Source organism: Vigna angularis, chromosome 2 (assembly GCF_016808095.1).
Source record: "Vigna angularis cultivar LongXiaoDou No.4 chromosome 2, ASM1680809v1, whole genome shotgun sequence".
Taxonomy (NCBI): Eukaryota; Viridiplantae; Streptophyta; class Magnoliopsida; order Fabales; family Fabaceae; genus Vigna; species Vigna angularis.
Window position 1 is genome coordinate 23,499,891 of NC_068971.1, and position 24,626 is coordinate 23,524,516.

Genomic DNA, 24,626 nt, shown 5'->3' on the forward strand with positions numbered 1-24,626 from the left:
GCCCAGCTAGTTGCAAAAGGGTACACTCAGGTGTATGGCCTTGATTATTGTGACACATTTTCTCCCATGGCCAAGATGACTACCATTCGTCTGTTCTTTGCAATGGCAGCAATTCGTCATTTGCCACTTCATCAATTGGATATCAAGAATGCCTTTCTCCATGGTGATCTTGAGGAGGAAGTTTATATGGAGCAACCTCCTGGGTTTGTTGTTCAGGGGGGGTCTGGTATGGTTTGCAAATTTCACCAATCTTTATATGGGCTCAAGCAATCACCACATACTTGGTCTGGAAAATTCAGCTCCATTGTTTAGAAATTTGGACTAAAACTCAGTGAAGCAGATCATTCAGTCTTTTATTATCACTCGTCTCTCGGGAAATGTGTTTACTTAATTGTATATGTTGATGATATCGTTATTATAGGGAATGATACTGCTGGAATATCTCAATTGAAGGAGTACTTGTGTAGACATTTCCAAACCAAGGATCTTGGAAGCCTCAAATACTTCTTAAGCATTGAAGTAGCTTAATCAAAAGATGGAGTTGTAATCTCCCAAAGGAAGTATGCTCTAGATATTTTGCAAGAAACAAACATGATTGATTGTAGACCGGTTGAGAGTCCCTTGGACCCAAATCAAAAATTAACAACATAAGAAGGTGAGTTATTCTCTGACCCGAAGAGATATAGGAGGCTAGTTGGAAAACTAATCTATCTCACTATTACAAGGCCAGATCTATCTTTTGCTGTTAGGGTGGTTAGTCAGTTCATGCAAGCTCCATGTGTTGGCCATTGGAATGCTATCATTCGCATTATAAGGTATCTGAAAAAGGCTCCCGGGCAAGGGCTGTTATATGAAGAAAAAGGAAGGCTTCAGGTATGAGGATATTGTGATGCCGATTGGGCAGGTTCTCCTATTGATAGACGATCCACTACTGGATTTTGTGTTTTCCTTGGAGGAAACATTATCTCATGGAAAAGTAAGAAACAGAATGTAGTGGCTCGATCAACAATGGAAGCTGAATATAGGGCAATGGCGTCACTAACATGTGAACTTATATAAGTGAAACAGTTCCTTCAAGGGCTTAGCTTCTGTGACATCCAGAGTATGAAGATGTATTGTGATAACCAAGCTGCTCTTCACATTGCATCAAATCCAGTGTTTCACGAGAGGACTAAGCATATAGAAATTGATTGTCATTTTATTCGGGAAAAGTTATTGTCAAAAGAAATATGTACCGAGTTTGTTGGATCAAATGACCAACTCGCAGATGTGTTGATTAAGTCATTAAGGGGACCTCAGATCGAGTTTATTTGTTCCAAGCTTGGTACATACAATCTGTATGCTCCAGCTTGAGGGGGAATGTTAGAATAATTACTAAGTCTACTTGTTAGTGTAGTCAGTAGGACTAAAATAAGGGGTAGTGTGTTGGGTTATCTCTAATCATTGTACCTAGCAGTCTAGGACAATAACTTGACCTTCTATCTCTCTATTGTATCAACTATTTATCTATATAAATAGCAGAACATGAGAGGTGTCTTTTAAGCCCTCAAGAACATATTTTTATCTCAAGTACATGCTACAATCAATCATGGCTATGTTCTCAACCGTAAAACCTACAAAGTGCCCAACTTACCAGAGCCAAGAATTTGCACAAGTATATCAACCATCTTCCCTATATTCTCAAGTGTATCCTTATAGAAAAAAGGTAGTCCCCTAATTGCTTGTACACGAACCTGTGAAGCAACAGAAAAACACCAAAAAATGGAAAGAAACCTCAGCACATACATAATTCACTAGTAGAAATCCAGAGACAAAACAGAACCACCAAGATACAATAAAGCAGAAGACTTCTTTTCTCCATTACCAATGTTTGGTTTAAATCTAATAAAAACCTCCCTTGGTTTTCTTCCATTTTGAATAGGACGCCCTTCATATAAATTATTTATATACTCTGATTTTCTTGTGTGTGTTTATCATCTCCATTGATGAACTAAAAACAAAACAACAACCCTAGATGATCTCTTCCACCGCCACTGCAAAATGTTTATCATCTTTTCATCTTACACTTCTAAATGTTCTCTAAAACACAAATAAAACAACAACATCCATATCAGAAATGCCATGCGAATTACCCGTGGGTTTCTCACGATCCTCCATCTCACAACTTTATATTTGCACACAACAATCCTACACTCCACGTAAACACAAATTATACAATTACATTATCTCGTGACTCATTCAACTCATAAAACAAAGTAATGTGAAATGACTACGGAGACAAAGGACGAAAATCCTTACCCTAAGCAAAAATTGTGTGTAGCGAAAACGATTCTTAGTCATGGCAAAACAAATACCGCTCAAGAAGTAAAAGCAGTGTACCTTAATTGGCGAGGAATTCCCGGAAACTGATTCGCCACTAGGGGAAAATGAAGGATTTCAGCGGGCAATGAAAATTGCAGATGAGAAATGAAATGAAAAAGAGTGTGTTCCTATTTTATATATGAAATTAGAAATGGAATTGAAATGAATGGAGTAGAACCAGAAAAGATAAACCTAGCTTCTTCTCGAGCTCGTGAATCTCCTCACCTCATCACTCTCACAGAGCCTTCATCTTCGTGATTCACATCACTGAATCACATCTTGCGACTTGATTCGTCCTCGTTACAACCTTCTCCACCGAATCCACTGATTACATCCTCATTTTGGCACCGTTTCACCGAACACACGACCTAAATCGTATTTATCACCGAACAATCTTCCTACTTTCCACTCTGCTTCGAATCCTTCCTGCTCCTAGAGTATTATCACGAACCTAGGGTTTTCCAGACGCATTCCTCCTCTTTGGAGTACTCTTGCTAAGGTCCTTCATCGAATCTGTCGTCGTCTCACTGTTCACCGTTGTTCTTACATTCTGTTGTGTTTACTCATGGAGGAAGCTTCAAGGAGTCCAAACTATGTTTTCACTTAGGGTTCCAGATGATGGAGGGGAAATGCTCCAGAATAACGGCTCGATGAGAAGATGAGAACGACAAGAAGAGGCATTGAAGAATGGCTCGATGACGGTGGTTTATGATCGAAAGGGAAATATATGAGAGAGAAAGTTGAGAGGGAAAGCTGAAAATGCCTCGAGAACTTTCCAATTAGTTATCTACTATTTTCACTTAGGGTTAAATTTTTTAATTTTTTCTCTGTTCGTATATAATATCTGTATGTAACAGTTCCATTATATACGGGTTCAAATCCGTATGTAATAATTTGTACGTAAATAGCCTTTTTTTATTTTTCTTCTTTTCTTTTTTGTTATGAAACCTATATTATTGTGTGATAATTTTTTTGGCATATTATGTTGTTGTAACCAATTATTCAACAAAAGTGGCAGAACTGGTTTTTGGCTTGAGCTCTCCTCCATTGATATACGAAAGCTCTATAAGGATTTTTTTGAATAAATTTTTTTTCTTTCTTTTAGAATAATGAAGACAAGTAACATCTCGAAACATTGATATTTCTATATTTAAAAAGTATCTTTTAAAAAATAGTTGAGTTATTATTTTATGTAATGTTTGTTCGAGGACAATGATCTAGTATTTAGTTAGAGAGACATGACAAGTTTTTTTTTTAACTTATTTTTATATATTTATTTGTATATAAGTTAGGTAACCCTATTTTTTCTTTTAATATATTTGTTATTTTATCAAAAAAAAAATACTTCTACATCTAACTTTAATTTATTTATAAGTAAACTTATTAAAGAAATTTTAATTTATATTCTAAATTTAACATATAACTTATTGAATCTCATTTGATTTTTATCAATCACAAAATAACTAATTGAAAATCTATTAAGGATGAATTAAGTTGAGCTAAAGACACAAATCGTTCCAAGCCAAAAGCAATTTACACTACTACAAATTCATTGATTACCGAAGGATTATTACCGAAGGCCTCTTGCCCCTCGGTAAAAATGATAATACCGAAAGATTTCCCGACGGTCATTAAAGTTGGTCATTACCGAAGGCTTTTGCCCTTCGGTATTACACAGAGGATTTACCGAAGGCTTATGGCCGTCGGTATATGCATTCACTTAATAAAATATGAATTTGGGATTTCCCTCTTCCATTTTCCCAAATACTTTCCAGGAAAGCTTCTCCCAAACTTTCACTCCCGTCCCCGCTTTCCACTCTCCCCTGCCCTAATCTCTACCTCCCTCTGTCGTTCACAATCCGAAACCATCATTGCCATTGATTCTGAACCTATCGAGCTCGTGTTTCTGTACGACGGTGGTTTGGCGGCGTCAGGAGGTGTTGTCGCTGCGTCAGGGTTGTTGTCGCGGCGTGGGCAGAGCTTGTAGTTGCCAAGGGAGGCTAATCCAGGGGTTGTGTGATGAAGTAGTTGTCGTTGCGTAAGAAGGGTTGCGCGACAGAGGGTATCGAAGGGTTGTCGCTACCGTAGAGGTGAGTTATTGGTTCAAATTATTGCTTGAAATTATGTACCTTTTGGTGGCTGCCCTGTTTGTGATGTATGTGAGAGTTAACCTGAATATGTGTGTATTGCTTTTGAGTCATTCTGCACATTGTAACCAAATAGAAATCTAAGAAATAACCGATGGTGTGACCACGAAAAAATATTCTATAAATTTTAATGGGAACCGAGAGGTGTGGCAGCAATATATAGAGGATATATATTTATATTTAGTTATATGGCAAAGAACATATCTTATCTACCTGTGTGGATAGAAAAGAGTGGCACAAAGAGTTTTTTTATTTATATCTGTGGCTTGAATTGTAATGCCAATATAATGGTTTGGCACATGATGAAATGCATGCCGATACAAAGGTCAAAACAGTGAAGAAAACAGAAATAAAGATTTTTAGAAGGAGTGAAAATTTGTGTATGGAATAGGTAGAACAATGAAACGGATCGATGTGGAATGGAGAACATTAAAAGCCTGAAAGAATGTGAATTAAGTTCTTCTCTCTCGGGATCTATTGTCTTTAATATTTTGATGTCATTTCACTTTTGGTATTTCCACTAACATGCCTAAAACCTTATCATTTCGTATAAAGCGCTAGATTCTACGGTAGTTTATTTAACATACATATTCTTCTTCCACTTTCTTAATTCCTTTTTTTGAATTATGGGTTTACTTAAATTAATGCCATTTATTCTATCTATGTATACCTCACTGTCAGAATGGATGCTTGTTTGCTTTTTTTATGAAAAATATTAAAGTTCTGTTTTGAAAACAAATTAGGTGATTAATAATTAATTACTTCCAGAAGTGAATTACAACATGTTAAAAATGGTCCCAAATGAAAAATAGTTAACACTGTGGAGTGAAAGAGAAATAGAGAATCAGATTTGTGTTTGCGTTGCACTTTGTCCCACTTCAGACAAGGGTTTTCTCTAGTCAACACACATGCCAATTCTGAATAATTAGATCAACTAGAAAAGGCACGTCCTTTCACAATGGGTCACAAGCACTACCCTTGTATCTCTGTAATATTGACCTCGCATGGCTTCCCTAGCTAGCTGGTCCCCATTAACAGTTAGGTTATGTTTCTTTTCAACTCTTGTGTCTTGCAGTTCTTGCCAATTGGCTCTTTCTCAGCTTCATATAGTGCACATCACAATAATATGAATGATTTATATGAATTGTGAAGTTTTTATGAACAGAATGTAATGTTTTTGTGGAAGGAAGAGATATTAGGTTGAAGTGTGATGGTGCATTGTTCCTCACTGAAAATTTAGGCCATATACAGTGCATCAAATTGATAGCCCTTGCCTAATAAGAATAGTCATATATACGAAGAATGTTAGAGATCCCATTATGGATTAAATTAGTACAAACTTCATAAAAGTTATTCTGATAAAAGATTATCAAATGCAGGAAGTTGAGCAATTAAGATTAGTCCAGAAAAATGTTTATACAGATTCTATGCACTCAAGTAGAGAACATAACATGCACAAGGGTAGTAAGAATTGTATGTCATTTTAGGAAGAGGTTTTGTTCTATTAGTTAAGCAACCAATGGTGTTTTCGTTGGTTGAAAAGTTATGGAGATATATATATATATATATATATATATATATATATATATATATATATATATATATATTGAAAGGCAACTAGTCAGTCTACAGGACTTTGTTTTTTTATTTGGATTTAGTGAAAGTAGACATATGTATTCATAAGTAAAAATCTATGCAACCAGAGGAAGAGAAGTGATAACAGCATTAACTCACACGGTTCAAGAGTTAAGACATCTCTCGAATTGGCCAATGAGATGTGTCAAAGAATGGCACACTTACTTCACCAATGGTTACAAATTCCATACACATGAATGGTCTAAAGGAAACAAAACATCAAATTGTGGTGTGTATGTGAAGGGCCTAACAGAGGGTTGTTATGATGATTTCTACGGCATCATTCATAAAATATATGAGTTAGAGTACAACAGCACTACTTCTCCAAACAGAGTAGTACTTTTTTATTGTCAATGGTTTGATCCTTCTAGAGCTGGTACTAGAGTCGATCCACGCTTTAATATTGTCGAACTCAACCAAAGATTAAGATATGGACCGTTTGATCCTTTCATTCTACCAACTAATGTCAGACAAGTTTATTATGTGCCATATCCACCATTCCGCAATATTGACAAGCGTGGTTGGGCCGTAGCAATACAAACCAAGCCTAGAGGTCGCATTGACTCAAATGAGGTTGAGGAAGATGTTGCCTACCAACTTGACCAAATGTCACAACCACAAGAAGTTATTGAAGTTGAACGTATAACCGCATTGGTCGACCCTGATGGTGATGGAGATGAATTACAAGCAACAATACAAGGTGATGAAGAACAAGAAGAAGAGGAAGAAGAAGAAGAAGAAGAAGAAGAAGAAGAAGATGATGATGATGATGATGATGATGATGATGATGATGATGATGATGATGATCATGATGACGACGAAGAAGAAGAAGACGAAGATGATGATTATAAAGACGATGATGAAGAAGAAGATGAAGATGAAGATCATGATGACGACAATTGAATGTTGGACATCCATTGTAGCAAATTGAACTGTCATTTCAATAGAGTTATCTAAAATACCATCTTAAAAGTTGTATGCAATTATTTATACATTTACTTTAAAAACCATTGATCCTTCATTAATCATTTCTATTTTTTCGCTTTATTTGTAACCATTTCAATGCAGTAATGACAGGACAAGGTTCAGAACGTCCTGATAAAGGAAAGGGGGTTGCAAGGCCTAGAAAGAGGCAACGGCAGGCACCAAAGTATGTACTTAGGGTGCCTGCTAGACTACCTACCACTGCTGCCGGCAGTACATCATCTGTGGGGCCTCCTCCTACCCCTACAGTACAGCCTCCTACACCTGCAGTAGACCCTACTCCTACACCTTCAGTAGACCCTACTCCTACCCCTGTAGTACACCCTTCTACTACCCCTACAACAGACCCTCTTCCTCCTCCTGTAATTATAACCCCCACTCCTCCCCCTGTGGTTATGTCCCCCACTCCTGACCCTGACCCTACTTCTATACCTTCCTCATCTGTTATACCGCCTTCTAACACTGTCAGACCATCTGCTGATCAAGATTCAAGTGGTGATGGTGAAGGTCTTGATCCGCCCCTCCATGATCGACCATGGATTGAGCCGTATGGTAAAGGGTAAGTTTTTAATCTCTTGATATAATTTGATGTTTAAACCCTACTGTAAGAGATGTTTGACTTTTATCCTGCAGTTTTATTCCATCAAGGGTTGCTTCCCAGGCCATCACACGTTCAATTAAGCAACAGTTTCTAAGTCCATGGCCTACTTGGGGAGCAATTCCTGATGACGACAAAAAGCCCTTCTGGCAGCGTTTTCAGGTGAACAATCTATTTAACTAATTGTCCCTCTTATTTTACTATGTTCTGTCATCAATGTTTGTTCTCTTTAATGTTACAGATGAAGGTGCAGTGGAAACCTAAACATGAAAGTCAGATACACAGAAATTTCCACATGAAAGCATCTCATCGAATGTCAGAGATGTTTAGAGATGCCCGCAATGCAGGACAGCACCCTTACTGGCTGGGTGAAATAATTTGGAACTCTTTACTGGCTCATTGGAATACAGTAGAGTTTCGCAATAAATGTGCCAAAGCCCAGAGGAACAGAGCGTCTGAAAGGGGTGGCACCCTGTATACTAGTGGGTCGATCACCATTCATGAGCATGCCATTCGTATGGTATAATTTCATTACATAACTCTTTCTTTCATATATAAGTTATGTATTTATTTCATACATACACTTGTAATTCTAAATTATGTTACAGGCACAAGCTCTAGGACGGGCGGTCCATGTTGATGAGGTCTTTGCACAGACTCATGTAAGGAAGGGCACTAATCAATTCGTTGATGAAAGATCTCGGAAGACTCATGTAAGCAAATAACACTATTACTATTACTAATTTTTCATTTAAGCTATTCTATCATTTCCTAACATTGCTTTTAATGTTTCAACAGGAAGAATTTTCTACGAGACTTTCACAGGTTAGATCTGAACATGAGTCAGCTCCTACACCGGATGATGCCAATAATGCAGAAGATGACATTCGTAGGACATAGTGCTGGATCGACATCGTTGGTGGGAAGAAAAAAGGATGAGTGTACGGTGCAGGACAACTTGCTGCAAACTATACAGCATCGAGAGGAGGTACTCTGAAGCACCAACCTTCTTCTTCCACCACTACTCCTGACGAGGTCGTTCTCTGCTTCACGCAGGCACTGCAACAACGTGACCAGGAAATCACTGATTTGAGAGCAGAGTTTACAAACTTCAAGGCCCTGGTCATGAGAGTTTTTCCTGCTACTTCACAGGATGAATTAGTTATCCCTCCAACCCAGCCACAACCCTCCTTGTCACCCGCTGTCCCTCAGTAGCCCTCATCAGTCCAACCCTCATCAGTCCAACCCACACCAGTCCAACCCACACCAGTCCAACCATCAATAGAGGAGCAGGATGATGAAGATCATTCTGATGATAACTATGTACATTATTAGTTTCATTTTCTTATTAGTTGTTATAGAAACATTTGGATATTAGAACATTTGGAGTTAAGATAATGTCGATGTTAGATGAACTTGGTGACTTTGAATGTTAGAACATCATTAAGATTGATTGTTTTATGTTTTAACTATAAATACATGTTCTATGGATTAATGGATATTCTATAGATTACTGTATTTTCTATGGATATTGATCAATGATTGCATCTTTCAGATGCACATTATGTAGGTCTGTATGTGCTTGAAAACTGTTTAGCAGGTCTGTTTGTGATTGAAAATTGTTATGCAGGTATGTTATATGTTGTTGGTTTCGCCACAACAGAATTGTCCCTTTCATTTCCTTCAAATTTACCAAAGGCTTTTGCCCTTCGGTAAATTCCCACGTTTGACACTTACCGAAGGCCTCCGCCCTTCGGTAATTACCGAGGGCTTTTGCCCTTCGGTAATTACCGAAGGCTACTGCCCTTCGGTAATTACCGAAGGCTGCTGCCCTTCGGTAATTACCGAAGACTTTTGGGCCTCGGTAATTACCGAAGACTTTTGGCCCTCGGTAATTACCGAAGGGCAAAAGCCCTCGGTAAATTTTAGCGACAAGGGATTTACCGAGGACTCTTTGGCCGTCGATAAGCCTTCGGTAAGTACCTTCTACCGACGATTTTTGGCTGTTTCCGAGGACTTCTGACCTTCGGTAATGCCCTTCTTTTTTGTAGTGTTACACAAATCAACTTGAATTAAAGAATTAAATCAAGTTAATTTGAGTCGAAGATCAACATCTCTATTAAAGTCAATAATCAAAACTAATAAGTTCTAAGATTGGAATAAGTATTTTATATATATATATATATATATATATATATATATATATATATATATATATATATATATATATATTTAGAAGTTAATTAAGTGAGACTCACTTGAATTAAATATTATCTTCTCTAAAAACAACTAATAAAAAAGTTTTCATAAGTCAAATTGAGACTCTATTTCTAATATAATATATTATTTTATTTGATGATAGTAACTATATATATATATATATATAAATTTTGAAAATTTATTTAAGATTGTTTTATTTGTAAATGAGCATTAACTAGTTGGAACTATATTTAAGAAATTAAAAATTAGTATTTTATTTATACGTATATGACCCAGAAAAATAATGTTAATATAAATTTAAAAATAAAATTTTTATTATTTTATCCATTCGGTCTAAATTATCTTAGTATCTTAGACTAAATGTTTACAAATTCGTAAGACATATTGAGACAAAAATATTTTAATGCCAGACCCACTTCTGGATAATCCTAATTGAATGCAATTCCCTTCTTCTGACTTACTTTCAAATATATATAGATATTGCTTTGTATTTATTTTAATAAATTTAATATTATATTAAAGTACTCATTAAGTCCGATTGCGCTAATTATTTTTTTCTTCTGCTGCATCTCTTTGATTAACTGATATGGATCTAGCTCCTCCTCAATCTAAAAAACATAGATAATCTAACGTAATACATTTTATTTGTTTTCATTATTTTATTTATATGCTAAAGAAAACGAGAAAGGATATTTTAATACAAATAAATTTTTTACATTTATAAAGCACTACTTTTAGTTTTTTTTTTCTTTTATAAATACAAAAATATACTTTTTCTGTGACTATTTTATTTTTATAATATATATTAAATAAATATAAATGTGTGTTATGAAAACTTATCTGTCCTTCCGTTTTAGTCTAATACATATTTTCCGTTGACTCCAATATAACGTTTTACTAGCAGCTTCCCAATATGTAATTGGTCTTATTAGTTCAACATTTAACACTACAAACAAAACAGGCTTTTCCATTCTACTAGTACTAAATAAGAGGGTGCACTTTTTATATAGCTGGCTTTTGTCATTGTTTATAAAGAATGAAAATGCTACAATAGATGATACCAGCGTTCAAAAGTTTATATAGGAATAGGAGCCATGGATCATACAACAACACCAACTAAGTCTTGCAGTGTTGTAGAAGCAGCGTTGGAGTTCTGAGCGATGAGATCCTTTTGTGCTTGGAGATTTAGGTGTATATATATAGTTATATACATAGTAGAGTGAAATGATGTGAATATAATTGCAGTGGATTTACAAAGATGGAGGAGTTTGACGGTGCGGTGCTTTGTTCCTAGAATTGTTGCCCCATTCGATGGCTTCAGCAACTGCTCTTTGGCGTTCCATGGCAGCGAGATCTTGATCAAGAAGATTGGAAGAAGCATTGGTGGGTTGTTGAGGGTCGTCAACAGGAGATGCTCCTGGTAGGTCTTCTTCACCCTTTGGGATTGTCCCAAGAAAACTAAGGGCAGTCACAACATCACTGATCAAAGGTCTCACTGATGGCTCCTCGTTCAAACACATGGCTGCTATTGCCACTGCTTGATTCAAGGATCTCACTGGAAACTTTCCTTCAAGAACTGGGTCTGCCAATTCTGAGTACCTGTTTGGCTCCTTGAATATTGGTTCTGCCTGCTTCGTTCAGGAACAATTAGGGCAAAATCTAACAAATCAAAATCATTTTTTTATATAAAGTGAATTAGGGAAAACTGACCCAATTAACGAGATTTTGCTCATGTGGTTTTCTTGTGTTATCGATGGCTCTCCTTCCGGTGATCAATTCAAGCATAACAACTCCAAAGCTGTATACATCTGATTGTACAGTTAGTTTACCAGTTCTTTGATACTCAGGAGCACAGTATCCATAAGTACCCATTACTCTTGAAGATACATGAGATTTGTCTCCCGTAGGACCCAACTTTGCAAGTCCAAAATCAGACAGTTTTGCATTGAATTCTCTGTCTAATAAGATGTTTGATGATTTCAAGTCACGGTAGATCACTGGAGGATTCGCTTTGTCATGCAAATATTCTAGACCTTTTGCAGCATCCAAAGCTATTTTCATTCTATGGAACCATTCTAGAGGCTTTTGTCGTGGTTCAAGATCTGCTACAAAATTCAACAAAATATGTTGGGAACCTTTATCAATTGTTCACATGAGCAGAAGGAATAAGCAGAATCTTACCAAGAAGATGATCCTCAAGGGATCCCAATGGCATGTACTCATAGACCAATAATCTTTGATCTCCATCAGCACAATATCCAATTAGATTCACTAGATTTTTATGGTGCAAAAGACTCAACATTAAAACTTCAACAAGAAATTCTCTGTTCCCTTGTAATCCATTCCTGTCAAGTTGCTTCACAGCTACTTCCTGTGCATATTTAATTAATTACAAATATCAGAGGCATGTTCTTCAAAAGATCATCAATATCACCAGAGAAAAAGAACTGAGTACTGAGTAATATAGCTGCAAAATAAAGTGCCATTGTCCTACCTGGTTGGTTTTTTCAAGTTTTCCTTTGTATACCCTCCCAAAACCACCTTCTCCTATTAGGCATTCTTGCCTGAAGTTCTTTGTGATATTAGCCAATTCCCTGAAGGTGAAAGTTTGAGCAGCAATGTTGTTGTTCTCTTTATCTTTTTTGACCTCCTCTATTTTAGGTTCTGTTTGATGGTTTGTCTTTGCCTTGTAATTGTGATTCTCTGTAACTAAACAAGTTTGCATTAAAAATCATGAGACAAACTTTTGAGTTAAATATATTCTTAATTTTTATACCCGAAATTAAAATTTATTTTTGTCTCAAATTTTAATACATTCTAATTCTTAATTTTAAAAAATAATAGATATAATCTTTTTATTTAATAACATTAATTTTTTTAAACTTATTAAATAATATTCCAAACTTATATATATCATAACGCGGTTATGAGATCTATGTATTTATAAATTTGTTTTTAAATTTTGGATTCTCTTAAAATTTGAGATAAAAAAAAATCAATTTTACATCAAAGGTTAAAGACTACAAACATATTTATTTCTATATTTTATTACAAATAAATATTAATGAAAAAGTATACAAAATATATATTAATGACAAAAGTATATATATAATAAAAGTTGATGATTGATATTTCTTGTTCAAATGATTTCACCTGGTAGTGACTGAGCTGATTCTTTGGGAGAATGACAAGTAGGCTGTGGCATCCTTTTTCCATTGTTAGAAGGTTTGGCTGCTTTACTTGATGAAAAACATGAAAAGCAACTCATTTCTCTACAAATACTAAACAGAAAAAATTTGATTTTTTTCAAGGAGAAAAAAAAAAGAAGGACCTTTAGATAGATTCAATTTAAAATCCTGGAGACTCCAAATTTTCAATCCATCAACAGAAGCTTCCTTTTCTATTTACGTCCCCAAAACCACAAAGAAAAACATATTTTACAAAGTGAAAATGGTTTGAAACTTTTAAGGAGACTTTAATGTCCTTGTCTTAAGAGCTTTGAAATCAGAAGAAGAGGAGCTCCAAAAACTCTAATTTGGAATGTTTAATGAAAGAAAGCAAAGAAGAAGGAAAAAGATTTCTAATGAGGTTCGAGAACGGAAGGACAAAGTATGAAACACAACCCAAATGAAGAACCAAACCCCATCAAAACCCAAATGCCATGCATCTAATGGGGCTTAACAAACCAAGAAACAAAGAGACACCGTGGAGAGTTTTGGCCACTATAGGAACAAATTTGGATGATGAAATTTTTTTTATCTTCCCACATAATGTGGCGAGTAAAATGGACATAAGTTGTAACATTCTCTCGATTTGTATGAGAGAGAAAGACGAACATAACTAATTCCAACGTGTGGAGTTATGTTCAATGTGTCGTTACACAACACACTTATGTTCCATTATAGAATGAGACAAACACAAAAATAGAGGCCTTTGGATCTATATTTTGACATAGTATTATGGGAAAAGATGAAATTATCTTTTCTTGAATGATCTTAACAAAGCTCAAGGAAAACGTAAGTAAAGGACAAATTGAAGTATCAATTAGACTACAAGCTTATATCACACGCGTAAATCCATAATGAATGTTAATGGGTGGTGTGATACATGCATATTTTAATTATCTTCTTCTTGATAGGCAGGTATAGATATCATATGATACTCAATCCGTGTTATTTGAGTAATTTAGAAAAATTAAGTGATAAAATATAAAGTTATTAGTGAGAGAATGGTAATTATTTAAGAATTATTTATAATTTGTTAATATATTGTATATAACTTACTTAAATGAGATTCAGGTTATTTTTTTTGTATTGTATAAGATTGGGATTATCCTATCCTACAACTATAAAAACAATAAGAGGTCATGTTGGATCAAGTTAGCTAGCATTATCTTGACCTACATAGGATAATACTATCCTATGTCAATTTAAGATATGGTATTTATTATAGTATTTGAACATTCCTAAAACGAGAATGTATTCCTAAAGGTTTATATACACATACTTGTCACCTAAATCATATCAATGACTTGAACATTATGGTGTCTATAGCTACCCCACCTCCATTAGTTGAATCATGAGCCACACAAGAGCATCTTAAACATTAGAATATACGCACACATGATCCTACAAAACAATTTTGTTCCATACAAGAACATTTGACACTTATCGTGGTGTCGATGTATACTTGGAAGATCTAATGATATCTACGAGAAACATGACCAATCAAGATAAACAAGTGGTGACTAGAGAATATAACAACACAGATTCAAACACTACATTATTCTTGGAGTTGTAGTAACAACTGGTTAAGGTTAAGAGGAAGAATGAGGAGGAGAAAAACAACTTAGAGAGATGAAAATTTTATGTTTCAAAGACAACTTGAGGAGACATCTCAAAATAATGAAAATTGGAGGAGTCAATTGAAGAAGAAGAAAACACTAGAAGGAAAACATCATGAATGAATATGACTAATCAAACCCCTACAAGGCTGGGAGTATGATGTTGTTACCCTTTTGTGCATAGGATAACAGACTATTAAACATATCGGCTCTAGTTGGTCAGTCTTGACCTTCAGCCTAGGCCGACAAGTCTCGACCTTCAGCCCAGGCCGACAAGTCTCGACCTTCAATCTGGGTTTAACTGTCTCGACTTTTGACAAGGTCAACTTATATAGACCTTCGACCTAAGTTGGCTCATGTCGGCTGTCAACACTTAATTTCGTCCGGATTGACTAAATAATTTTGTTTTATTGTATTCACCTCATAAAAGATAAATTTAAAAAATGTATATAAAAAGAAAAAAAATATATATATAATAAAAAAAAAAAGATCAGACGTTCGTCCAAACAGTGAGCGTTCGTCCTTCTCCACTGTTGCTGAGGCCGTTCGTCCAAATTGTTGAACGCTCGTCCCATACCGTTCGTCCAGTTCACCATGCATGCGACCGTCTCATGTGACCGTTCGTCCTGATTTGTGAGTCGTCAGCGTTCGTCATTTCTCAGCCCAGCGTTCGTCTTCTACTGTAGCTTTAGGACGAGCGATCGCGTTCGTTCTCGAGGATCGTTCGTCCTCTGCATGGCGCGACCGTTCGTCCTCTATCGTTCGTCCTTCCTCACTGTTGCTGAAAGCGTTCGTCCTTCTCCACTGTTGCTGAGGCCGTTCGTCCTCATATTCAACCGTTCGGTCATCCTCAAACGTTCACTATTCGACCGTTCGGCCATTTGTTCATTTTGGACGTTCGTCCTCGCCCTCAACTGTTCAACCTCTCATGTTTACCGTTCGGTTATTTCTGTTTATTAAACGTTTGTTTATTTTGTGTAATAAGCGTTCGGTCTTTAAATTGAACGCTCGGTCTCCATGATATTTGTCTTCAGCGTTCGGTTTTGGACGTTCGGTCTTGTTTTGTGAACGTTCGGTTTTCATTTGAACGTTCGCTTTTCATTCGAACGATCGTCGTCCACCGTTCGTACTTTGCCCTTATTTGGATGTTCGTTCATACTGACTTTTAGGGCGTTCGGCAAACAGTGTGTTGAGGCGTTCGTCCAGATTGCTCCCATCTTCTGCCGCTCGTCTAATTCACCTCCCCATTCTACCGCTCGTCCAGATTGTATTTCTTTTTGAAAACGGACGTTCGTCATATGATATTGGATGGCGTTCGTCCAATTTGAGTTTCGGACGTTCGGTGCTGGCGTTCGTCCAAAAGGTCCGGGGTGGGCCCTAATCTCAATTATTCCACCATCCACTTCTAACTTCTCCCATTTCCACTATTCCCCACCATCACCAACCTCACACGAATGAGTGCTCCACCACCATCCAATCTTCCACTACTGTTTCCCACTATTCCCCACCGTATCAATCTCCACTTCTACCTTCTCCCATTTCCCCCAATCCTGGCCGACATCACCAAACCTCCCACTTCAATGGATGCTCCACTCAACTTCCACTAATGATTTCCCCCACCGTATCAAACTCCACTAGCTCCACTTCTCATCATCACCCACCGTGACCCAACCACCTCACCTTCTTCCTCCATTTTCATCATCCAACTTCAAATTCAAATTTTCAATCCAACTCTCACAAGAAAAAAGAAACCACTCACTTAAAACCATACCCTCCAAAACCAATTCACTCCAACAAACAGAGAACCCAAATATGTCCACGGCCTAATCTTAAGCCGGAACTCCCTTCACCCAACCGATCCTCCATATTCACTTACTGCACCTATCATCCTTACACCATCTCCAGCATCATCAACACGCCCACTGATCCTTTCCCTCTTTCCCTCACGACCATTTTACTATTCATTCATCAACCCCAACATCCCAAACCCAATGCCACGATCAACCTTACCTCACGGCCAACACAAGATACACGGCCAACATCCATCCATCTTCATCGCCTTCAGCTTCATCCTTACACTACAGCCCAACACCTATCACCCTTATACTTCTCATTCTCATCATTCGTTCATTCACCTTTCAATAACCTTCATCTTCCCAGCCATCACTAACCCCTCTCTGCTATCACCCCTTCTTCATCTTTTCCTCCCGGCCAACATCATTATCTTCACCTTACCACAACCATCACAGTACCACCATCTTCATCAATTTTCATCTTCAACACCATAGATCTCCAACACCCGTCACTGCAAAACTCACACCCCTTCATTCTTCGCCCTTTTCTTCTTTCATTCCTTCCATCACAGACTCACACAGATTTTCGGAAACCAATCATCCATCTTCACCCACGGCCATCTTCAATAGCTCACGCCCCCCGCTACTAGGGATACCCCCCATCATCATCTTCACCATGGCATAACTCTCATCACCCAATGATCAACCATCCCAAGAGCCAAACCCAATCAAAGCAATCAAACACAGAAACAAAAAATGGATAAAGAAGACCAGGAGAGCCCATCGTGGTGGCCTCGGTGGTGATGGGCATCGTTGGAGACGACAAGGGTGTGCCCAACTCGCGTGCGAAGAACGACGAAAGAGGAGAAAATCCCGTGCGTGAAGAGAAGAAGGGAGAAAAAGCCTGGATCTGTTGGCCGGCGACGACCTCGGTGGTGAGCGGTGGCTTGAAGCAGAGGCGCGACTGGATCAGGGAAGGAGAGACGCGGTTGGTCCGGAGAGGTAAAGACGCGGTGGTCATCTTCATCGAGGTGGCTGGTCCGTTTCGAAGGCCGCAACTGGCAGTGGAGAGCTCAACTCGCGGCGGCTTGCCTGAAGGAGATGGCGGCCCGTGTACAGGCGTGGCAGAAGCAAAATCCTCCCTGGGTTGTCGTCGTTACAGAGAGGCGAGAGAGAAGCGGTGGTGCGATGGCCGGTCCGGACTGGTAAAGGAGCAGCGATGTGCGTGTGGAAGTGACGCCCATTTCATTGGAGAACTTGGCTGGAAGAAGGAGAGGAACCCCTAAGGGTCTCCTGTGCTGAATAAGAGAAGGGCCCTGGACCTCTTGTTTTCTTTTACCCAATCCCATAAAAAAACAAAACAGAGAACAAAAAAAAAAGATAAAAAAAATATAATACTTTTCCTACTTCACGTACCCCCTATTTTCTCACTCGCGCACCCCAATCCATTTCTTGAACTTAGACCCATCCAAACCCTTAAACAAAAAAAAAGAACTTTTTCTGCACCCTTTGTTTCATGATTGGCACCCATTCAACTTGGGCCTAAACGAAAAAAATTGGATCGAACACACATTTCAGAATACACCTCCAAATTTCATTTCTACACCACTCGGACATATACAAAATTGGAGAAAAAGGACATTGACCCAAACAAAGGGGCATCAATTTCACACGTCACTCCTGGTTTTATCTCTGTACCCTTAATTTTGTTAATTTTCTCTTGTTTTGTTTTTTACGCTTTAGTTTCTTAATTTTATTATTATTTGTTTGGTCATTAATTTATATCGTGTAATCCCCTTGTATGATAACCCCCCATCCCTCTGTACTGTTTTTGTCTTGTTTATTTATCTGCATACACTCACTTTTTTTTTATATAATGAACAAAAATTACAAAAATAAATAAATAAAAATATATTTTAAAGGTTTAGGCACATGTGTGATCGCACGCATCGTCCTTGTGCCAAAAACCTTTTCTCTTTCTTCAAAAATACCAAAAAAATATGTTTTAAAGGTTTAGGCACATGTGTGATCGCACGCATCGTCCTTGTGCCAAAAACCTTTTCTCTTTCTTCAAAAATACCAAAAAATATGTTTTAAAGGTTTAGGCACATGTGTGATCGCACACATCGTCCTTGCGCCAAAAACCTTTTCTCTTTCTTCAAAAATTACAAAAATATATTTCAAAGGTTTAGGCACATGTGTGATCGCACGCATCGTCCTTGTGCCAAAAACCTTTTCATTCTCCTAAATAAAAAATACCAAAAAATATAAAAATCCTCAAAAACCAAAAAATCAACATTTTCAAACAACAAACAATATCGCCTCTGCAGAACTACGTGATCCTTGATTCTCCATCAAAAGTGGAGATACGTAGGAGCAAGGCCAGTCCTTGTCAGGCTCATTCTCCCAAAAATCTAAATTATCCATAACAGGTTTTCAAACAATTTTCCAAACAAATTTCTCAAACAGTTTCTAAATGAACTACGGAACCCTGATTTCTCATTCTACATGAGAATACGTAGGAGCAAGGTCAATCCTTGTCGGGCCCAAAAAGCTAAAAAATATTGTTTGTTTTCTTTAGCGTTTTATTTTAAGGGGAAGTTAAATACTTTGAAAACCACATCCACGTCCGCACATTTAGTTAAAGGTACTGCCTTAGGGCAGGCGTTGTAGGGTGCTAATACCTTCCCTACACGTAACCGACTCCCGAACCAAGAATCTGGTTCATTTTGACCATGCCTTATCATTTTATGGTTTTTCCGTAGTTTTCCAGAATAAACTATGGTGGCGACTCCAAAATCTCTTTTCAATATTTACTCTTTTTTTATTGGATCGTCGTCCCGTCGCGATTCCGGTTGCCACAGGTGGCGACTCCACTGGGGACCGAACCCAGAATCTCTGGTTTGATTAATAAATTTACTTTCATCAAAAAATAAAAAAAATATATAATATTTCCTCGTTCACTGCATCTGTAGCATTGGTGGACCCTCCACGAGGTTGTCACACTTCAATTCTCAGTTTTGTTTATTTGTTTCTTTCTCTGTTTGTTTCTTGTTTATCTTGAAATTCAGACGAAATTAGTATTTCTATCTTTACTTATCTTTTACTCTGATAATATGAAAACATTGTTTATCATATGATCTAGTAAAATCTAAGTAAAGAGGGGCAGCTGTCAACACTTAATTTCGTCCGGATTGACTAAATAATTTTGTTTTATTGTATTCACCTCATAAAAGATAAATTTAAAAATGTATATAAAAAGAAAAAAAAAATATATATAATAAAAAAAAAAAAAGATCAGACGTTCGTCCAAACAGTGAGCGTTCGTCCTTCTCCACTGTTGCTGAGGTCGTTCGTCCAAATTGTTGAACGCTCGTCCCATACCGTTCGTCCAGTTCACCATGCATGCGACCGTCTCATGTGACCGTTCGTCCTGATTTGTGAGTCGTCAGCGTTCGTCATTTCTCAGCCTACCGTTCGTCTTCTACTGTAGCTTTAGGACGAGCGATCGCGTTCGTTCTCGAGGATCGTTCGTCCTCTGCATGGCGCGACCGTTCATCCTCTGTCGTTCGTCCTTCCTCACTGTTGCTGAAAGCGTTCGTCCTTCCCCACTGTTGCTGAGGCCGTTCGTCCTCATATTCAACCGTTCGGTCATCCTCAAACGTTCACTATTCGACCGTTCGGCCATTTGTTCATTTTGGACGTTCGTCCTCGCCCTCAACTGTTCAACCTCTCATGTTTACCGTTCGGTTATTTCTGTTTATTAAACGTTCGTTTATTTTGTGTAATAAGCGTTCGGTCTTTAAATTGAACGCTCGGTCTCCATGATATTTGTCTTCAGCGTTCGATTTTGGACGTTCGGTCTTGTTTTGTGAACGTTCGGTTTTCATTTGAACGTTCGCTTTTCATTCGAACGATCATCGTCCACCGTTCGTACTTTGCCCTTATTTGGATGTTCGTTCATACTGACTTTTAGGGCATTCGGCAAACAGTGTGTTGAGGCGTTCGTCCAGATTGCTCCCATCTTCTGCCGCTCGTCTAATTCACCTCCCCATTCTACCGCTCGTCCAGATTGTATTTCTTTTTGAAAACGGACGTTCGTCATATGATATTGGATGGCGTTCGTCCAATTTGAGTTTCGGACGTTCGGTGTTGGCCACTACAAGAAATGCAGTAATTACCGAAGGATAAATACCGAAGGCTTTTTGGACCGTCGGTAATATCGATTTACCGAAGGCTTTACCGAAGGGCATGTGAGGTGGTAATTACCGAAGGATTGTGACCGTCGATAATGGCTGAGTGGAAACCGAAGGCTTACGACCGTCGGTATAAGCATCGACTTAATGAAATGCGAATTTGTGATTTCCCTCTCCCATTGTCCCAAATTGTTTTCGCGCAAGTCTTCCTTTCTCCCTTTACCCGAAATTTCTTTCTCCGAACACTACTCCCTTTCTTGATTCCCCAATCCATTTGAGTCCAAGAAAATTGTTTGTCCTTTGCTCCCAATCAACATTGACTTCCTTCTTCGGTTGGTGGTGGTGAGGGGAGGCTTGGAGCTGGTTTGGTGCTGTCGCTACGAGAGGTTGGGTGGTGCGTTTCTGTCATCTTGGTTAGGGGTTTTCTTTGACGAATATTCTACGGTAGAGGCTGAGTTGCTGCCTTTTGTGCTGTGGAGGAGGCTATGTTAGAGGGAGGGTGTGGACAATCCCTGCGGTGGAGGTTTTGTGTTGCCTTACTTCCCCTGCCGTCAAGGTAAGTAGGTTTCTTATTGAACCTGCATGTGTTGAGCCCTTATTCTTCGTAAGAGGGTGTTTGATAATTACTATTTGTTGGTGTTACGTTTTGGTAATGTAACTTGTCCATTATTGTACAAGGTCTGAGTGACAGAAGGTGTGGAAGGTTCCAACACAGTAGGTTAAAGCTGGTTGCAAAAGGGCTGCACTCAAGTGTCCAACAGTTATCATTTACAGGTAGGTAAAGTTCATTCTGTTGTGTTTGTCATGCTCATTGTGTTCTGTTAATTGCCTTATGAACTGAGAGCCAATCATAATTGAATTTGGATTGTAAAGTTTGCAATTTGAGCATGTATGAGTTGTCTATTTTGATGATAGCCTTGATGGGAAATAAATTGTGCACTTTGAGCATAGAAACTGTAGTTGATGCTGTTTTAGTTTGCTGTTGATTGATCTATCTAAAATACTATAGCCTTGATGGGAATGAGCCTTTTTCCCTACACCTAAACTTCAAATAACTCACAAAACTGAATAACACTACACAATGAGCATATAGTAGGAGAGGTTACTTGTTAAGTAACCCTACCATTCAACCTTTCCAAAATAACTTTCTGCCAAAGTTATTCACTGTTTCCCCCTGAAATTGGCTTCCATAATAGTCCCACATATGAAATAAGGAAAGAGTGAGTAGAGGAACTGCCCATTATTGCAATATAGATGTCGTGATTGCACCAGCTCAATGATAGAAGTGAATGTTAATGAGCCTATTTGGAAGTAGAAGCCCACCCTATAAATATGGTAACCCCAATTAAATTCATACCCACAGATCTTGCACTTTTTTCAACCACCAGTTGCCAAGGAATCAAATTAAGTCTCAACTGGATCTGTGTTCAACCTTTTCCATAATATACATAATTCTTTCCTTACTTTCTATCTTCTGCTATAATTGTCATTCTCATTCTTCTTTGTTTGTGTCATTTGTAGCTTTATTTTTTCAGTTTCAGTTTTGTCTTAGTCATGTGCATTTGTTGATTATTACCATTTGTATCTTTTAGTGTTGTTGAAGGTTGCTTAAGGTGTAGCCAACCATAATAAGCAATGGAATGCAATATGCATAGCTTGGTTCCTAAATTCCTTACCATTTCACTGTTTCAGAATTTAATTGTAGTTTTTCACCTTGGTCAACTTCTTTGAATTTTTCATTCTGAGTTTGGTCATGCTAAGCCTTTTAATTGTAGCTTAGTTTAGTACAGTTACACATTCTTGAGTCAATTAAATTGTTGTCCAACCTTTGCTTGTTTTGAAATCTGATTTTGGTGTTATAATGGTGTAATTTACTGCATAAATTGGCTATGGCAGGGTTGATTTTCGAATTTTGCTGTTTTTATGGTATTGGAAAGCTTGAACAAGCTTAAATTGGTGTTCTAAAGTTGATAGTACTGTTGAATTGGTCATATGTTAGCTTATATGCAGATTTGGTCTTTACACCATCACTTTTTTGTTTCTTAAGCAATGTGCAAGTTTGTTTAATGATATGAAACATGTTCCAAGTAATAGCAACCTGTATTAATCACTAAAGTGCAAAAAGCATAGTTGAGTTGCTAATAAATCCTGAATCAAGGTGCTGTTATTGCTTTTTTGATCAATCTTTTCACCGTGATTGATATCTTTGCTTGTGTCTTAGGTGTTTAAATTCTTCTAGCTGATTCTCTGCAGTTATATCAAGTGTTTTAGGATGTCTTAGAGTCATTGTAACTGTTGTCTTCATTTCATTTCACTGAATTCTAAATTCTGGTGTAGTTTTGGTAACATTTTCATGCATATTTGGCTATAGCAAGTATGATTTGTTGAATGTTGTTGTGTTTGTGCATATACAAAGTTTGAGCAAGTTTATTTTTCCATTTTAAAGTTGTGTGCACTGTTCAAATGGTCATTTTTATGCCTATATGCATAATCATCTCTTAAACCATCAAAATTGGCTTTAAAATGGAAGTGAACCAGTGAATTCACATTGTAAGATGTTTTCAAACTGTTTGTGTTTAAACATCTTTAAAATGATGATACAAAGTTGTTTGATGCAACAATTGAGCTGTTGAATGACTTCCAATCAATATTGGGTTTAAAACCACCAAATTATAAGCATTTTCCTAGTGCAGTGTTCAAATCAAGTAGTGTTTGAAAATTTGTTTGCTCCAATTTTCGATTCTGGGTTGGCATGTGTAGGTTTATGTTTCCAAATGTAAGGATATGACTAAAACATTGTAAAAAATCCATAAAAAGCAAAACAATAACCTAAAACTCAAAGTTTGAGTATTTAGTACCTAAAAAGTGTACTTATAAGGTGACAAATTGTCATTTCACCTAATGTAGACTCATTCTAAGGTATGTGAACATCCTAACATGTCTAAACTAGTGGAATGAAGCTAGGAAACTTGTCAAAAGCAAAGAATTACCTAGCCAGCAAAGGTCAAAGTTGACAACATGTTATCTCACCGAAGTTGCTCATCTCATAAACATTGTTTCTTTCCTCCATCATGGGGTGCCAAAACATCACTTTCCTCCACTAAAACACCAGGACCAGCCTAAGACAAGATCAAAAGTGCTTAAAACTCACTTCTTTTAACAATGGTGACCCCTGTTCACCTGACTGAGTACCTGTGTTGGACTTTCTGTACAAAATCCAATTTTCTCTCGGGTAATCGTTTACGGTGTCCTTGTAATCGATTACAGTGTCAAACAAGGTGTAAATTTGATTTCTAAGGCATAATTTGAAAGGTCTTTGAGTATAGATTCCAACAAAACAAGAATCAACTCATTTGGAGTTCGGTGGAGAAAGTTATGAGCAAAAGAACAAGCAAAGGTCAGAGTTGGCAAAAATATATGAAACGCTAACTTGAAACAATAAACTGTACCAACTCAGATGTCCAAAAATTACAAATTAGTAGTCATTGGAAAGATTTTTGAGTCTAGTTTCTAATAAAAAAAGAATCACATCATTTGGAGGTCGGTGGGAAAAGTTATTAGTAAAATAGCCAGCAAAGGTCAAAGTTGACAGCATGTTATCTCACTCAAGTTGCTCATCTCATAAACATTGTTTCTTTCCTCCATCATGGGGTGCCAAAACATCACTTTCCTCCATCATTGGGACATAATCACATCACTAACCTCCCTCTCCCACCACTGAAACACAAGGAACAGCCTAAGACAAGTGCAAAAGTGCCTAAAAGTCACTTCTTTTTTCAATGGTGACCCCTGTTCACCTGACTGAGTACCTGTGTTGGACTTTCTGTACAAATTCCAATTTTCTCTCGG

At 37.5% G+C, this 24,626-nt stretch overlaps 1 protein-coding gene and 1 long non-coding RNA gene across 2 annotated transcripts; both read right to left on the reverse strand.

Moving 5' to 3' along the window:
- Window positions 1-1,421: 1,421 nt before the first annotated feature.
- Window positions 1,422-2,431, reverse strand: LOC128195179 (uncharacterized). Its single transcript, XR_008246752.1, has 3 exons — window positions 2,380-2,431; window positions 2,133-2,187; window positions 1,422-1,733 (listed from the first exon to the last, which is right to left on the reverse strand). It is a non-coding gene; the product is annotated as an uncharacterized LOC128195179 (long non-coding RNA).
- An 8,565-nt stretch (window positions 2,432-10,996) lies between these two features.
- LOC108322777 (probable serine/threonine-protein kinase PBL26) lies at window positions 10,997-13,213 on the reverse strand. The gene is made up of 5 exons (XM_017555014.2): window positions 13,099-13,213; window positions 12,440-12,648; window positions 12,127-12,316; window positions 11,656-12,047; window positions 10,997-11,573 (listed from the first exon to the last, which is right to left on the reverse strand). The coding sequence occupies exons 1-5, from the start codon at window positions 13,211-13,213 to the stop codon at window positions 11,196-11,198; spliced, it is 1,284 nt and encodes a 427-aa protein (XP_017410503.1). The 3' UTR covers window positions 10,997-11,195.
- Window positions 13,214-24,626: the final 11,413 nt, after the last annotated feature.

Excerpts from the sequence above, each read along its gene's own strand:
- LOC108322777 (XM_017555014.2), bottom strand. The coding sequence starts at position 13,213 with ATGAGTTGCTTTTCATGTTTTTCATCAAGTAAAGCAGCCAAACCTTCT. Across the intron at positions 12,649-13,098 it reads ATCAGCTCAGTCACTACCAG|AGAATCACAATTACAAGGCA; the intron begins GTGAAATCATTT and ends GTTTAGTTACAG. Across the intron at positions 12,048-12,126 it reads CCTTGAGGATCATCTTCTTG|ATCTTGAACCACGACAAAAG; the intron begins GTAAGATTCTGC and ends ATTTTGTAGCAG.